The sequence below is a fragment of the Dryobates pubescens genome, chromosome 6 (genome assembly GCF_014839835.1).
Source record: "Dryobates pubescens isolate bDryPub1 chromosome 6, bDryPub1.pri, whole genome shotgun sequence".
In the NCBI taxonomy this organism is placed as follows: domain Eukaryota; kingdom Metazoa; phylum Chordata; class Aves; order Piciformes; family Picidae; genus Dryobates; species Dryobates pubescens.
The window spans coordinates 29,135,293-29,153,399 of record NC_071617.1 but is presented as its reverse complement, the minus strand read 5'-3'; the positions used below and the strand labels follow the sequence as shown (position 1 = coordinate 29,153,399).

The window sequence follows — 18,107 nt, the reverse complement described above, 5'->3', positions numbered from 1 at the left end:
TTCAACACAATTACTTTATCTTGACTGAGCTCTTTAAAATTGCAAGCAAGATTTAAAAAAAAAATATACATGAAGTGTATTGTGTACGGAGAGATTCAAGAGAATGCAAGTATACCAATGTTCTGTCTCCAAAGCTCTCTAATTTCATAAAACTCATAGCTTGTGCTGGTCATTCCTACCTCAAAAAAATAGGCTGTATAAACACACTCCAATTGTGGATTCTTTAATTCTTTAATCCAATTCAATCTTGTAAACAGGCTTATCAACTGCTTAAAATACATTAAAGTATTAAAGCTAATGTAGCTCATTACTTGACGTTGTTCTTACAATGGTTGAATATTGAGGCTAATAAATATACTTTTGGATTTAAAAGCATGACATGGTAAGGAACTGCTGTTTCACTAAAATGCCTTAAAACTGTAACAGGATTTTTCTTTCTTTTTTTTTTTTTTTAAATGTGGTTGGCAGTTCAATTTTAAATGGGTGAATCCTCAATCTATGGGAACATGTTGGAGCCAAGGTCTTTTAGCACTGTGTTGCATAGAAACAAGACCTGGCCAGAAGGAATGTTTCGTGGGGTTGGCATGTGGTATAAATTTCTCACTTCACACTGACATGTTACTGGTGCTCTCATGCAAGTGCCACTTCATCCCAATAGGGTGGAAATCTGCTTCTTGTCACATTATGGGATGAGAGGTGTTTCAGCCACCAAGAAACCACAGAACTTATTCGAATGTGTTGTAGTGCTCCACACCTGGAACAATAATTCCTTGGATTTCTACTAGTTTCCTAGTTGTTATGGATAGTAGGTTGTTAAAAATATTGTAGCTACAAATACTGAAAGATGACAGCTATAGTGAAAAGAATTGGGGAAAAAAACATAGTAAAATGCTTAGCAACAGGTACAGACAAAGACACAAGACATTTCAGAATGAGTTCTTTACTCCTAGGGGTTGTTTGCCTGTGTCAACAGCACCTTTTTTCTGTATCAGCATTTGTCTGTTTTTACTGTTAGCTGTCCTTAACACATCCATGACTGTCACTCATTAAAATTGTCATAAGCATTACAATATATTTTTTCTTTAGTATTCTCAGTCGTGAGTCACAGTTAAGAAAAGAAATGCAAAGTGTCACTGAGGTACCTCTGCAGCTGATGCTGAATACAGTGGCTTTATCCAAATTCACAAGGATGTGCAAAAGTGAATTTGTTCTGGTACTCCTAGCAAAACTAACAGGGAGTGTTAACACCTATGGTGTTTATTAGATGCTTATATAAAGGATAAAAGCTTGTAGCGTTAATTACAGACAGATACAAGAAAGACATTCCTGTGGAAAATACCTGAAATGCAGTATTGAGTCTGCAGATTGATGTCCATCAAAATGGTTTAAATTGGCACGGACAAAAAACCTCATCTTAAGAAGTGTAACTCGAGTTGGAAAGGACCTCCAGACTCTTACAGTCAAACTTTCCGTTCAGAAGAGTCCTAATTAGATCAGATCGCTCAGAGCATGTCCAGGTGACTTGGACAGCTGCGGGGACAGAGGTCGGCCGCCGCTCGTCAGAGACGGTGGAGCCGTTAGGCTCGCGCCCGTCGTTGAGCGGGCGGAGGAGGGCAGTCCGAGTCCGCCCCATTCCGCGGGCGGGGGAGGCTTGTTCCACTCGGCGACCCGCCGGACGCGCCCCTGCCCCGGTTACCGTTCCGCCATTCGGCGCTGGGGCCGGGCTGTGGGGCCGGTAGGGAGGTTTTCCGCTTTTTCCGTCCTGTGGGCGCAGAGCTGAGCTGGCCCCGCCGCCTGTCCGCGCAAGGGTATGCCCGCGGGCAGAATACGTAGCCCTGGGACTCCTTTGCTTGTCAGTCGCTAAGGACGCGGGCAGCCGGGACACAGGCGGTGAGGCAAAGCTGGCCCCGTGTGGCGCTTCGCCGCCGATCGTTTTTCAGCGCTAGAATGGAATGTGACGAGGACCATCGTTCTTCTGGAGGAGGCTGCAATCCTAATGTTGTCTGCGAGAAACACTTGTTTAAGTCCAAACTGTCAGAGTCCCTTGTTCAACTGGCGTGTAGTGACCATCACTGTGCCTTCCCATTGAATCGAAATGAGTTATGCATCTGGAACGCAGCGACTGCTCAGGTAAAACTGGAATATATCCCTTTGTAGGCTGCTATTTCAGAAGAAGATTTAAAGGGAAAGTAAAACCAAAATGTTTGAGGGTAGTACAGGAGCATGAGGTTTCACTTTAGTGCTGAGAAGATGACTGTCATTTGTTATGGGTTCTGCTATTGTGCTAAGAATAATACAAGTTGTTGTGATGGGGGGACTGGCTGGCAGCAAAACCACCGCCTACTCACTCCTTCCCATCAGGGTGTGGGGGGAAGAGAATTGGACAGGCAAAAGTGACAAGTCATTACAGGTCAAGATAAAGATAGTGTAACGAGTGAAAGAAAGAGGCAAAATAGAAGAGATGCAAAGGCATTCATCACCTCCTACAAGCAGACAGATTCCCATACTGGCTTTGAGCAACAGTCACTTTAGAAGACATTTCATCAGCCCTCCAACAGCTTCACCCAACAGCCAAGTTTTGTTGCTGAACACAATATCCTAAGTAGGGAATATCTCTTTGGCAGTTTGCGTCAGCCGTTCCAGCTGTATTCCCTCCCTCTCTTGTGTGCCCTCAGCCTGTTTGAAGAGGATGAGAAGGCCAGGACAGTGAGAAAGAGAAAAAGCCTTGATACTATATGAGCAGTGTTTGGGAACAGACAACAAACTGGTGTGTTGTCAACACTCCTCTAATCACAAAATCCAAAGCACTGCACCATGCAATCTGCTGTGACAAAAGTTAACTTCATCCTAGCCAAACTTAGAACAGCTACATAGTAGCTGATTAAGTGATTTTAGAACAATAAATAAAAAACAATGATTGCTTTGTTTTGTTAATTGCCTGTACTTTATCCATTTATATATTGTTCATAGTCTTAGTTTGAAGGGACTGATTTAACTCCTCTGCGTTTGTCAGCCATTACATTTGACAGGACATCATTACTCAATTTCTGCGCTGTCGTTTGGCAGTAAAATCAGTCCACTCCTTGTCTGCTCTGCTTCTCGTGATCATGTCATAGTGTGGAATCTTGATGAATGCACACGGGAGGCACAAGAAGGTAGAGTATTATCTTTCAAATGCACCTCTCTCTCTCTCTCTATATATATATATATATGAAGTGGTGTAAAGGCACCTACCACTTCCTACAAGCAGACCAGTGACCAGCCTGTCTCTGAGCAACAGGCACCTTAAAACACAACCTCCAACATTTCAATTTCTTCTAATGGTACTGCTATAAAAAGATGGTTCTTTTTGAGCAGTATTAATTGGCCACACAGAGTCAGCAGGCCAAACAGCAATAAATAGTGCTTTATCCCTCTGTTGCTCTTCTTCATCAATTCCTAACTGAAGAAGCAGTCCCAACAGTCTGACCATCACACCTTCCAAAGTGCCCACTTTGACACCTGCCCAGCACCCACTGGTCCCTGTTGCATGCTGGGTGGGTGCAACTCCTGGATGCAGGCTGAGGTGCTGGGCGGGAATGAGCAAGTGCTCACAGGAAAGAGGGGAGCACAAAGGCAGGGAAGTTCTACCACTGTGTACTAAAATTAACTGCAATGTTTTTAGTCATAGCACACTGCATAACTAAACATGCAATGCCAAAATAATTAAAATCTACCTTTTCTGGAATATCTGCAGAGCTGGTGTTTTACATTCTGCTTTTTCTGGTCCTGCTCCTGCCTCTGTCCAGAACAATTCTCATGTGTGGTGAGGAGCAATGCAAATATCTAATGGAGGAGGAGAATGAAAGAGAGTTATGATGACACAACATGAAGGCAGAAGTTCTAGTACCCTACCTCCTCACTGGGGTCTCATTGATGCTGTCCAAAATATATTGTTATGGCACAATGATTGGGAGGTCTTAGAAGTCTCCTTTTAGTGTCAGTATGGAGAGGCACATGGCATTGAACAATGCTACTAGAAGTTTTCCCCTTCTTATCTGTAGTTAGAATTATGTGTGGGAGTTGTCTCTTGTACTGTACTCCATGCTGAATTTGCAAATTATGAAAATTAATGTTATAAATAAAAATGAACTATTTAAGTGCTGTAATAATAAATTAATTGTTACATTTTAATTGATGTAAGAGTAACAAAGAAAATTAAAGTGCTTCAGGGAGTGGGCCTAAAAAGAGACTAAGGATTTGGAGGAAATAAAAATAGAAGTTAGAAATAGACAGTTATTAGCAGATAGATAAAGAGGATGTGTAGTTTTAATATAAAGACATTTGATAGCCAGATTCTTTGCTGCTGTTGTGTTTTTTCTTTTGGTGTTTGGGTTTTTTTATTGGTTGTTTGGATTTTGTTTTGTTGGTTTGGTTTTCTTTTTCTTTCTCTTTTCTCTTTATTTACAGTCTCTTCAGCAGATGCTTTATAGTTTTACCCTCTCCAGACTGTGTTCTGCACAGTCTTGGCATGTTTTCTCTGACCATATTCTTATGAACTATGTCAAGGTAGTTAAGGAGGCTTCTTGAACCAGTGAGATGACCAGAATGAAATCATGAACAGAAGGATGAAACATGAACCCCTTCTCAAAGCTGGTCTTATCATTCAATTCTGTGATGATATGTAGTGGTGTACCTCCTCTTTCAGCCCTTTCCCACAGAAGAATTAAAGCCAAAAGAAGGAAACTCTCCACTGCTTGATGGTTGAATGGCTGGAATATTCTCCTGCTTTGCTGAGCTTCAGTCAGGATGTCTTGCCTCTAAAATGAATGTGGAGCTCCTTGGGCCTGTAACCCTGCTCAATAATCTTGTCTCTGGCAGTCATTGATAGATGTGTGATTTGACTGGCACATTTATTACTGATACCTCAAGGAGTACCGTGTTATGTCTCGGGAACAAGGCAGATGGAGGAATCCTGTTGGTGCATAGTTCTGTGCTTTGCTTTCCAATAGTCTGGTATAATTAAACTGTGGGTTGTTTTGTACATCTTCCTGACAGAAACTGGGATAGCTCTGTTGTTATTTAACTGCTATGCAAAGTTTCTGAGAACTGTACTGCACCAGAGCTTTGTATTTCATTGAGTCTCATTAACAATAACATTGCTGCAGGGTTAACACCTCGAGGAATTGTTATAGGAACTCTTTTGGGAATGGTGCTTCATGTAAGATTTAGTCCAGATGATCAACAAGTGGCAGTATGTGCTGGAAATCAGATCTACATGTTAAGTGCAAAGGTGAGATACCATTCTTTGTAGCTATAGTCCTGGTACTTCACTTCTAAATAAACTCATGATACAAAAATGTCAGAATAATTTTGCAAACCCATTTTCTCATGTAGATGAAAATAAGTGTGAACTAATGTTTGATAATGCATTATATGTTGGATAGGAAATTTAAAATGTTGAAATGAAACAATATGTCTTAACTTAGAAGAAGAAAACATTTTGAGGACATCAGAAAAATTAATCTTACTCACTCTGAAGAAGCAAATATAATGTGTAATGATTTTGCCAATAGGATGATACACAGGACAGTAGTTTCAATAAGAAAAACCTGACTGAATTATTATTTTTAATCCAAATCTGACATTTTTTTTTACATTTATCAATTATTAATGAATTTAACAAGTTGTCATTTAAAACCTGCAATTTAATCTGTTCACAGAGTGAAGCTATACTAGCTGAATTGGGTGGCCATCTGGCTCCAGTGACTGCTGCTGAGTTTTGCACATGGGAGAAAAGTTTGCTTGTATCTGTGTCAGAAGACAGAACCTTTAAGGCAAGGAAATTGTAGAGCTGCATTTAAAGAAATGTATCTTGTAATGAACATGTGAAATAGTATTTTTTAAATTTTTTTTTTTTTTTAAGATTAAGGAAAAAATATATTTGACTTTATAGAGATCACGACACTGTTCTTAGAGCTTCTTGGGAAAGTACTGTAAAATGTAATTATTCTTTTTTAGAAGTACAATGTAGGTTTTGTGTATTCAAAGCTTTCCACAGTGAAGTGTTAACTTTGGTGATTATACCCACCTGGCAAATGGAAATAAAATATTTTGATCAGTTTGGCTGTAATTGAAGTGTTCCAGATCTTCTGAACTGAATGAAAACAGTTCATTTTAAGTTTGCTGACACTGATTGTAATTTTCCCTTTTGGAAATACTGGTTTGCATGCAGTGGTGAGGTGGTTGTGTACTGGTAAGATTTTTTGCCAGACAACATTTTATATGATGACACCAAGTATTGCTGCTACTGTACATGACAGCAACTGAAGACAACTTATAATGGAAAATGAGGAGCCTGAGTGAACCCAGGTGTATCTTCCAGGAGATGCTGGTGTACAGTTTACCACTGATCCTCCTCTGTATGATTCTAAGTGTAACCCAGCACTTGATTCTACAAGCTAAAGTAAAAGTAGAGTTTGCTATATCAAAGATGGGGTTTGCATTGTGTTTCAAAATTATTTTTTTGTATAGCTCTGTTCTGGAGAAAATGTGATTTTGACTTTTGTTGTGGTCTTGAATGGAAAGAAAAAAGGTAAGATTGAATTGGATTTTAGGAAATATTAGTAATTCCATTTGTTCCTTATTTAGTTTATATTGCTATAAGAAAACAAGGTAAAAATGAAGGAAGGAAAAGATCTATATTAATTTTCATATAAATTTAAAGAAGGCTTGATAAACTATAAAAATCCTAAAGAATAAGTTTTGGGTTCATTTTGTTTAATTTTGCTAAATGTTGGGACTAAACTGACAACCAAATGATAATGTTTTGCAAGTTTCCCAAATAATTTAGTAAGTAAATCTTCAAGATTTATTTTCTCAGTCTAATCCTGAAAATCAGGGGTAATGTTCTGAGAGCAGCTGTACTGGAGTCTATGATAGGTGGCTGCAGTGATTTCAGGACTTGCAGTGCCTGAAACCTTATGCTCGCCTAGTCCTTTTACTTGGCTGAAGAAGTGAAACAGAGGAGAATCTCTTCAGCTAAATTCATGAAGCAGTATCTAAGGAAACAGCTTTTCAGAAGCATAATGTTTATATTCAGAGACAAATGAAACATGAACAAGGAGAAAAGTTTGGGTGCTAAACATATTCAGAAAGCAGAGTCTCTCTGGCTCTCATTTTTTCAATCCCATCTGTGATAGCTATGATAAATTTAGTGGAAATATGTGTGGGGAGGAAGGCTCATAGATGTCATAGCGCAAGGGGAAAAGTTTAGTTTTAATATTTTTCTTGACCAAATACTAAGTATTGAATACATAGCTGAGAAACAGTCATGTTAATAATTAAAGTTGACTTTTATATGGATCTATAGATCATAGTAAGTATCAGTGTTATTAGTAATCACCTCTTGTCTCAGTTGCTAGTATGAAAATTGTGAAATTCTGCAAGCTCTGTGTGTGAAATTTAGAACCAGCACGCCTTCTTATTATTTGAGGTCAAGTTGCTAAGAGGTCAACCTAAGCAAAGATGATAATAATTATTTCTAGTTACTTTATGTTTTTATACCAGGTGAGGTTCACCTTGCTAATTTCATCTTAGCAATTAGACAAAGCCCTAAGTAGCTGGAAAGAAGATGTTGGAAAAAATCCTTACCATATTACATCACTTTCAATGTCTGCATTTCCCGATTTTCACCACATGATGGCTGTTGAAGTTTGTGTTTTCCTTACAGACATAATTAAGTGCCTGCCTTTACTATGTTGTTTGGTTTGTTTTTTTTTTTCCTAAAGGTGTGGGACTATTCTACTGGCAAGTTAATGTATCAGTCAGGGGTATTAACGGGTAAGTTTTCTCTTTTAGATATGCTTTCTCATAGCAAAAATATCCACTCTCTAATATAAAACTGTTAAAGAATGAATTGAATCATAGAATCATGGAATGGCTTGAGTTGGAAGGGACTTTAAAGATCATCTAGTTCCAACAAGCCCAAATCACTCATCCTGTCCTTATAGGAGAGGTGTTCCAGAAATATTTAACTGATTTAGTGAAAATAATTCTAGTAGACAAAGTAGTAGTAAACATATTATCTTTTAGGAGGCATGTAATTGTTGCCATTTACAGAGATATGCAAATGGAGCTCTCTATGTACAGTCCCACTGTCTGATTACTATGAGCTTGTTTTCTTTCAAGCTTTGTATATGACATGGAAGGAAATACTGTAACATACGTAGATGTATTATCAGTGTCTGTAGCTGATGGCATTTATTGACTTTGAAGGTTAAAGCTACTTTTGTGGAAAGACAAGAACAAAAGGAGATGAATTCAGCAAGCATTGTCTCCAGGGCAGCAGGAGCCCCTCCTCCAATAGCACTTTTCCTACAGAAGCCATATAATTTTCAACATGAGTTGTCTAAACTCCCCTTTGAGTTTGAGTTTCCCACCGTCCTGCTTGTAGTGCTGTCAGCGGTGATTGCAGTATACTTTGAGGCCATAAGTTGCACGCATGCTATTGGATGACTAAAAGCTAAAACTAAAAGCTAAACCTGCATGGTAAGAAAGAAGTGTATGAAAGTGTTATTCTCCTCTTGGTTGGCTGTAGCAATTACTGCCCTTGAAAACCTGCCTTAACTGCAGGTACAAGGCCGTGAGAATAACAGCATGGAAGCAAGCAAAAACTGCTGCCACAGGGCCCTGAAAACCATTATACAGCAGCCTAGGTGAAAGGGTGCAGGAAATCATTGCCATAGCAGCTTGGGTGCAAGGCAAGCCACAGCCCTACAAATGGAGTACTCTCAGCAACACAGAGGTTAAGGCACACAAAGCATTGTGCAACTGTAGGAATTGCAGTAATGTTTTGGTTTTTTTCCCACATGTCTTTTTAAATAGGAATATTAAATTTTGAATAATTTAATTAAATATCTGATTTGTGTCTGGGAAATTTTTTTTTTTTTAAGCAGCATATCCTTTGCTAAGTCTGCTAATTGATGAAGAAAATAAACAGATTATCACTGGGTGTGCTGAGGGGCAGGTAAGAATTACCTATTAAAGTGAGTTTCTGTGTGAAAACATTCCACTGTTATTAATGTATCTGTCTGTAAAAAAGTTTCACAATCTGCATACATATTTTGAGCTGGTGCAGCAGTTATTTTATTAAGCCTAATACAATGTTTTGAGCATAAAGCACATATGCTATATAAGACCTGTATTACAAAATGGAAACTTTTCCTGAAAACCAGGAAAGTTTTTAGGAGTGACATCAGTGATTATGTAAGTACACTGAGAGGCTACAAATATATCTGTTTTAAATGAAAAAGATAAAAATTAGGATGCTCCTTATTGACCAAGGAATGAATGCAATAAATGGAAGAGACAATGTTGCAGTTCTCATCAAAGTGTGATAAAATGTGAACATGCATTTCACAATGCATTTTAATGTTAAGAGTAAATTTACATGAGATTTTTCTGTTTTCCTTCAGTGTTTCCATTCACTGAAGTGTGAAGAAAATGAAAGATTTAATTGTGGTGGTGTCTAGAAAGATAAAAGAAAAAAAAAAAAGAGATTCATGTACATGACTCAGTAAGCAAATACATGCAGGTTAGCTGTGACTTAATTGTGGGGACTAGTCTATGAGGAGTTTTTTTTTAAAACATAAGCATGTGGGGATTAGATATGCATTGGTGACATTGAATATATCCTTTGATAATTTTAGAAATGCACATAATTGAATTTCTGGTTCAAGGTGGTATTCCGGATACAAAAATCCATTAGTTATATCAACAGTTTTAAGTGTTGGAAGTTTACTCTGTATTCATGTTTAGTGAATTTTGGTGTCAAAATGTTATTGCAATTGCTTTTTCTCACAGCTTTGGATCTTCAGTTTAATCAGAGATCATAATTACCGTTGTATAGCACATATCAACTTAAAGAAAGAACAAGAGAAGTTCTGTAATAAAGTGTGGAAATCTGGAAAAGAAATAGGTACCACAATGCTTGTAGAATACTGTTTATGATATACTCTTGTTACTGGCCTTTGATTGTGTGCTTTTTATACTGTGAGAGTTTATTATAAATGATTGTTATGAGTCTCAAATTGGCATGGAATTCTTACTGAATCTGATATGAAGTTGGGTATTGTCATGTCTGGAAGTAATTATTTGACAGATCTGGAAAGAATTATGCATGTACATCTGCAATAAAATCTTTCCCAATCCATCTGCTTATAAAACATTGCATGACAATAACTATTAAGTATTTGTTTTTACTGAATCAATTTGCCAAGGCTTCAGGGCAATCAGAATTAGTGCCTAAAATCTCATTCATTGTCTAGGTGCAGCACCCTTTCTCAGTTACTTTTGAAGTTTCTATGAGTCTCTTGTTTTGTGGTTTAATCCATATCAGTGCCTCCATGATAGGACAGTGGTGTTGTTAGTGATACAACACAGAGTACTTATAAGAATTTAAAGGCTGCACTGATAATGTCAGCAAGGTGATTCCATGTTCCCCAATGAAGCATTAAGACTATCTGTATGCTAGATGAAGTGAGTTGAGGTCCTCTTAAAGGCAAGTAAGAGAAAGCTTTCTTTAGGGAAAGGGAGATATGGTTTCCCTTACTTGCTCTTTTCCTGGCTCGTGACTGCTGTGTTAGCTGCCTCATGGCTCAGCTTCAATAATTCTTAGGTCCTAACCTAATGAGAAAGGCTGATATGTTTCTTGTTACTATTTAAAATAGATGGCTATCACTTACATTTTTGGATGTCTTAAGAGTGATGCAGTGTCTGTCTCATGACGAACTCAGTTCTAGTAGTTTGTAGGTGTGAACTACACTTGCACAGTGGATTGGATAACCCTTGGGAGAATTAAAATGAGGTGGATTTTCATCTTGGGTTTGGATTATGTTGCATCTTTAGTGTCAAGGGAATTTTCAGACTGAATTGAAAAGTACCTAGCATATTTAAGGGCTGTTGGATTATGGCTTTCAGAGTCACATTTTGAGATGGACATACCTAAATTCTGCCAGTTCCTTTTCTGTTCTTAAGTAGGATCTTTGGAATTTATCTCTAGGTGCTTGTTTGAAGATGGTAATGATAATGACGAAAGATATTTCAAGAGGGAAGGCTCTTTTGAAATAGAAACTCATTTAATGTGGTGGGTTTCTCACTTATGCTACTGTACTACTTCTAGTTTTCTCTTACATCTTGTCTGTTTCACTTTTTGGGTTTTGTTTTGGGTGAGTTTTTTTGGTGGGTGGGTTTTTTTGTGTTTGGTTTTTGGTTTTGTTTTTTTTTTTAATAACTGATATTGTTGATTCTTTCTTAGGTGAAGGACAAAATATTTCCCAGCTTTGCATGACAAACAATGTGAGATTGGAGGGATCAGTGGAAACATCTTTGCCTATCCTCTTAATTGAGCACTGTGACTTTTTAGTACATTTTCTTAACGATGAAAACACGTAAGTCCTTTAAAATACCACCAGGTGCTTCTCTGGAATCAATTCCTAGGAGTTCCTATTGGTTTTTTGATTATTTTCATTGCAACTTGCTACTTATTTTTTAAATACAATAGGAAAATCAAAGAATGTATTTAGTGACTTGCAAGTTTTAGTGGCCTACTCTTAGATAATACACACAAATTCATACAAAGCTAAAACACGTTTCTAGTCCGAAAATTAATTCCATAAAAATAGTGCTGGGAATATGTGTTTTAACATCTGGTGATACCAGCTGATCTGGGAAGATGAATTAAAAAATAATTAAGCCAGTTAAAATTAAAAAGCTCAATTTATTTTTAATTCATTCTCCTAAGGAAATAAGTCTGATACAGTCACTGTGTGCCTGTGTCAGTTTACCTCCAAATTTAAATATCGTGTGAACTACATGACTTGTTCTAGCCAAACTTCTGTCAGAGAGACTGTTCAAAATATGATGTTTTTATTCCTTCCCACACAAATGGTTGGCCAGGTAGAAGAGAGGCACCTAAATTAATCCTTATACTGCATTTCTTTACTGAAGAGAAGTTTAACCATATTATCGGGCACCTCAGGATCTGTTCTTGAGTGTTTTCCTGCACAGCTACTGGGTTTTAGTATGTTTTTTAGTTCTGATAGCCTAGAGCTAACAACTATCAAGTTCCCCCCTTGCCTAGCAAATTATAGCTAATGAACAAGTTCCAGATAAAATAGCTTGCACTTTGTATTAGTGTTATAAATATATTTAATATTTCAGGCAGGGGTATCTTCAGACACTACCATAACTTATTTACGAAGTATATTTACAGGTACTGATATTTGATTGTGGGTAATATATTCCACATACAAGGAATATGAAGACAGTTTAAATGATTTAAGCAAAAGTCGGAGAATTTCCAATATCGCAATTCAAATTGGAAAGAGAGGTGCCGTGATTTGTGGTTTCCCACAAGAGGGAACTTTGTAGCAAATTAGCCAGGCTTACTCACAGTGGTAGCTTTTCAGGGGGACATGTCCCTGGGTGTGGTACAAGGAAAGTTGTTGCTGCCAGGTCTTCTCTGGGTTGCTCCTTGTGTCCTTGAGTCTTGAGTCGGGCTGCAGTAGTTCTCTTTAGGGATGCATCCCTTGGCACATTGCTGGCAGGAGAGCTGATGTGTTGGGCTGGCCGGCTGTGGCTTGGGGTTCCTTTGGTGTTTTCGCTGTGGTGGCTTCTGGGCACTGGGAGAAGCTTCTCCCCTTGCAGCTCTTGGCTCAGCCACAGTGTAGTTTGCCTGCTAGGACAAGCTTTTCAGTTGCAGCATCAGCAGCATCTTGGCTCTTGTTGCTTTCTTGGAAAGAACAAGGCAAATTGCCTACCATCTCTTGGCTGGTTTAAATACTGTTCAAAGACAATTAACATCCATTAGTAACATGATGCCTTAACCTATAGAATAAGGCAAGTCTAAACATGGCCAGAGGCGCACACAGTTCACAGGTGCATTAAAAGGTCAGTCACACATGCATCACAGACCACAGGAACTGTCCAGGTTTGCAAATTCACAGGTGCTTAGCCCATTGTCTGGTTTAGGGCATGTTGTAGGGCTTTTCTCTTCAGGCCAGGTAGGCATGTTTTCTGTAACATTTTTAACATTTGCCTCTGAACTTTTTTTTTTTTTTTTAAATTTAGTCTCCTTTTCAATGCCCTTTCTGGACATGGCTGCCTGAAGTAGATCCACAGTAAGAGGTTGACTTAATTTTCTGAATTGGGATAACATCACTTTCCAATGCCCAATTGATGCTGCCTGGCATCGTATGTCTAATAACTATTTACCCTTTCAGCTGTCTCAGCATATTTGGAGGTTTTGTTCTGCTTATAAACAACCATGACCATTAAATTTTTACTATTAATTCAGCTCCATTAGCTTTTTTTGTTGTTTTTAGAAGTTTGAGTTTTAAATTACCATGTGTTGATTTTAGCAGGTGGTTTAGATTTGTCTGAACAACCAAGCAGACCCTGCTTTATCACTTTGCTCATCCACAATGACACATGACAACGAATCATTTGTGCAATACTGATACTCAGAAAGTTATGCATCTCATACTTCCTTAGCCTTTCTGACATTAATTTTATCACAGTGAATTGCATTTTATTACTGTAACATGTATGTGAGATCAACTTCCTGTATGTATCACTTGATATCATTTGCTGTAGTAACTTTATGATGCCACTTGTTTATAAATAGTATAAAGAATTCACAGATCAGTATGTTATTGCCCTGCATGAAAGTAGTGCAAACCATGAATAAAACTATGCAGAGCACACTTCTGTCACAAGACAGAAGTGAAACTCTCTTTCCCAATCTGCTTTTTAAACTGTTTGACTGTTTCTGGGTTATTTTGGTGTCTTTTGGGGATTTGGTGTGGTATTTTTTGTTAGGTTGTTTTGTTTGGGCTGTTTTGTTTTAACATAAAAAAATAATAAATCACTATGGTGAGTCATTTCATGCCAAGTTTCAGCTTTATATTTTTCTACACCCTTACTTCAACTGTTGTGGTTTGCCTTTACAAATCAAACCAGTAATTGTGCTTGCTCTTATTTGGGAAATTTATTAAAATGTTAATGGCGATTTTTAATTACTGTGGCATCAAAACATTTGTAGCTTTTAAGAATGACAACTATTATTTTATTATAATCATCTTATACTTGATAACATTTTTCTTCTGTGAGAGTGTTGACTGAAATTGTAACCAGTTGGCCTACCTTGTGGTGGTTGCAAAGGCTGGATTTCATTACCTATCTGTAATACTACTGCCACTGAGACAGATATTCCAGGCTTGACTGTTAGCCTTTTTAATTTTTTTCTCCTTATTTTGTGCTGGTTTTTCTCTTTAACTATTTACATACACATCTTAAATTTCACTGCTATTTTTTCATGTTCATGTTCCAGGTGGTAAAAGTAAGAATGTATGTGGATTTACCTCTTTGTTTCAATTTAATATCTGTGTATATTGTACTTTTACAGGACCTCCATACTGTGGAAAAGCACAGTAATATTTGAAGAGAAGTATTTCCTATGCTGTTTTAGACTTGTTGGGAGCACTTATATAAAATCAGGGATTGTTGTTTGTTCTTAGTGTTCAAAACTTTACCAATCTTTTATAAAGACTCATCACTTTGAGCTACAGACTTTTTTAAAAGGCAGTAAATTTAATTTTTTTTTTTTTAAAAAATGTGGGTTATTATTGTTGACCTGGGATTGGGTAACGAATAAAAACTATTGATGTGTCTTGTATGGTAATAAGAAGCTTCTTTATCATCCTCTTTCTTTCTTTTTTTTTTTTTTTTTTTCCCGTCTAAAAATAGATATTCTGCCCTGAATACTAGCTGGTTTTGGGTAGGAAGCTCTACTGGCTTGTTAATAATTAATATGGCAAATTTTGAACTAGAAGCCTTTTTGTCTTATAAAGGTATGATTCTATCTGTCTACACCCTAATGTGCTTTCCTTTGTTATCTGACACAAACAGTATAAGAATTAGTTTGCTTAATAGCAAAATTTGCATTTCTAATTAATTTATTATGTTTTTTTAATAGCACTGCTGACTTGTCTCAAATGTCCATACCAGATTCCTGTAGTGGCTAGCAATTAATTTTCATCTGATTTTGCAGTTCATGAGTATTAAATACAAGAATGTTATTCCACTCCTATTTTACAACATGGGAGTAAGCTAGAAGGATGTATGCTGAAGATGGTGAAGTATAGTGTTATCACATTAGTTGGGGGATTTTGCTTGTCTTTTTCTTTTCAAATGTAAATATAATTTTACAGCACTATGTTCTTTTTGGTAAAGATTACAGTGACCTCAGCATTCAAATTGCTGGATCATGTGCATTAACAAGGAAGTCAGTCAATGGAAAAGTAAGTATACAGTAAACATTGATTTAACAAATATTTACATTTGCAGTTACTGTCAATAAATACTAATTACACTTTTTGTTTATAAATTAATATATGCATTTGTTTTGCTTGGTGTTTGTTACACAGTAGTTTCTCTGGAAAGGGTTGATTCTTCCTCATGAAATCTACTAGTTTAAATAGCTGGCTAGTTCTAAAGCTCCCAGAGTTTGTGTACTGTCCAAAGTGATTAATAAGCAAAAATCTACTTGATTTTTACAGTGTTTGATGTGCATTCTGAATGTCAAGAATGACCACTGGAAAAGCAGTGGCACTCTTTTTGGGGAAACAAAAACCAACCAAACAAAACCAAACCAAAATCAGTCAAAACCAAAAAAACCCAACACTTAGACTTTGTTTCTCAGACAATGTTGGGATGAATTGCTTCTGAGTCATTCCATAAAATCTGTGAAAGCTATTTGAGTTGTGAGAAAGTTTCTATGAAAAATCACTAAAAGTGCTTTTAAGGAAATTAAAGACATGTCTGTATGCTCCATTTTGATACAGTTTTCCTAAAGAACTAAGCTAAATCTAGGCCTTTCTACGCATGTCTCTGAAATTGATCTTCCACACATGGTTCTTTTCTTACTGCAGAAATACCAGTGTTGTAGCATGTATTAGAATTTCTGTGACTGTTACATGTCCAAGTCTGTTAAGACATGTATTTAAGCAACATAAGCAAAACAATATTAACCACTTTTTGTTGTTTAATTCTCTGCAAGACTAAACCCATGGATATTTTTTACTAATTTTCATAAAACATAATGTGATTTCATTTTCCATTATAAATGTTTCAGTGTTAGGGATTAAATTTTGAAGTAAATGGAGGTTTATTTTATGATATGATTGCTGCAGGTTTTATGCTTAATCACCTCAATGTTTGAAGATATGACTGCTCTGTTGGAAGTTAACCTTGCTGCATTGGTGAGAACTCAGCAAAGTGATTTTCTCCTACGTGGAAATGACAACAGTCTGTCAGTTATTGCCAGGTATAGAATAACAAATGTTTTTTCCCTCTGAGCTGGATCATGCATTTGTTTTCCTGATACTGAAGTGCATTGGATGGTTTTGTACAATGCTATTTGTTGATATGGTTTTATTTTACTCATTTTCCTATCATGCTTTAGTTGTATTGAGTAAGGAAATCACAGAATGATTGAGGTTGTAAGGCATCTCTGCAGGTCAGCTCAGGCAGAGCCATAGAGAGTCAGCTGCCCAGCACCATGTCCAACTTACTTTTGAGTATCTCCAAGGAGGGAGATACCACAGCCTCACTTGTGCCTGTGCTCATTCCTCTTACAGTCAAAAAGTGTTTCCTAGTGTTCAGACAGAACCTCCTATATTTCAGTTTGTTCCCATTGCCTCTTGTTCTTTTGCTGGACACTGGGCACAGAGCCTTGCTCTGGAGTCTTCCTTAGAACTATGTGCTGGTGCATAGGACTGTTCCCACCCAGTACAGAACTTTGCACTTCCCTTGCTGAACATCATGAGGTTGCTGCCAGCCTGTTTGTCCTGCCTGTGGATATCTCTTTGGATGGAGCACAACCTTCTCTCAGTTTTGTGTCATCAGCAAACATGTTGAGGGTACACTCTGCTCCTTTATCCATGTAGATGTTAAATGGAATTGGACCCTGTATTGATGCCTGGGGAGTTTCACTACTTACTGACTTCCCACTAGACTTTGTTCCACTGATCAACACTATTTGGGCCAGGTTGTTCAGCTAGTTTTCAATCCATATCCCTGTGTGCTCATCTAGCCTATGTATTTGCAAAGCTTATGTGAGGTTCTTAAGGGAGACAGTGTGGGAAAGCCTTACTGAATTCAAAATAGACAATATCCATCTCTCTCTCCTCATCTACCAAGGTTTGATCATCCAATCTACCGATTTTATCATAGAAGCTTATCAAGATGATTAAGTGTGACTTCCCTTTGGTGAATCCATGCTTACTACTAGTTTCTTGTCCTTCACATCCCTGTAAATGATTTCCAGGAAAATACCTCTTGAAGACAGTAGAATACTTGCAATATTCACTGAAGTGCAGATTTCAATTCTTACAATAAAATCATCAGTTAATATTCACAGAAATGGGATTTAGTATCATAGTATCATACAATACTGTATGTAAATGTAAATACAATGGTCTGTGAATCTAGCCAGGGCCAAGGGTTGTCTGTATTGCTAGGTATCTGAGCTGATAACGAATCCATTATGCCTTATTTGTATTTATGAAAATGTCAGTGGTCTCCTACATGTATGTACATACAAGCACACAATAGCTAAAATGAAAATTTGGCACCTTTTCCTAATCTGATGCTTTTGTCCATTGCATTGATTAGTTTATGTGCTTGGTTTTAGGTGTTCTGTATTGACAAATTCTCCATTGTGCAAAGGCCTAAAGAAAAATATGAAAGAACCTTCTAGTACAAAACTTGGTAAGTAAGGACCAATCTTATTTGTTACCTGGTGCTTAATGCAATCAGCATATTTATTTCTGTTTTAAATATATATTACATTATTTTTTATTTTAATAGGAAGAATTTTATACTGGTAGTAGTACTTCTTATCTTACACATCATGTATAGTGAAAATGATGGTAGTAAGGTATTTTTCTTCCTTCAAAGCTAATTCTGTGGATTGTAAAACATTTGAGGAGTGTAGAATATTTGTATTTTTCGTAAGTCATTGTTTTTCCATAGCGTGCAATATATTTTTCTGCATAATTTGTTGT

At 37.2% G+C, this 18,107-nt stretch overlaps 1 protein-coding gene across 1 annotated transcript in view; it reads left to right on the top strand.

Moving 5' to 3' along the window:
• The first annotated feature begins 1,936 nt into the window (after positions 1–1,936).
• WDR27 (WD repeat domain 27) overlaps positions 1,937–18,107 on the top strand; it is a 96,953-nt gene continuing 80,782 nt past the window's right edge. Inside the window, exons 1-12 of the mRNA XM_054162474.1 lie at positions 1,937–2,130; positions 3,014–3,155; positions 5,148–5,272; positions 5,703–5,816; positions 7,770–7,821; positions 8,934–9,007; positions 9,844–9,958; positions 11,297–11,429; positions 14,788–14,891; positions 15,274–15,341; positions 16,233–16,366; positions 17,735–17,811. Of these exons, the coding sequence (XP_054018449.1) occupies positions 1,948–2,130; positions 3,014–3,155; positions 5,148–5,272; positions 5,703–5,816; positions 7,770–7,821; positions 8,934–9,007; positions 9,844–9,958; positions 11,297–11,429; positions 14,788–14,891; positions 15,274–15,341; positions 16,233–16,366; positions 17,735–17,811 (1,321 nt within the window). The 5' untranslated portion in view covers positions 1,937–1,947. The remainder of the gene's footprint in view (positions 2,131–3,013; positions 3,156–5,147; positions 5,273–5,702; positions 5,817–7,769; positions 7,822–8,933; positions 9,008–9,843; positions 9,959–11,296; positions 11,430–14,787; positions 14,892–15,273; positions 15,342–16,232; positions 16,367–17,734; positions 17,812–18,107) is intronic.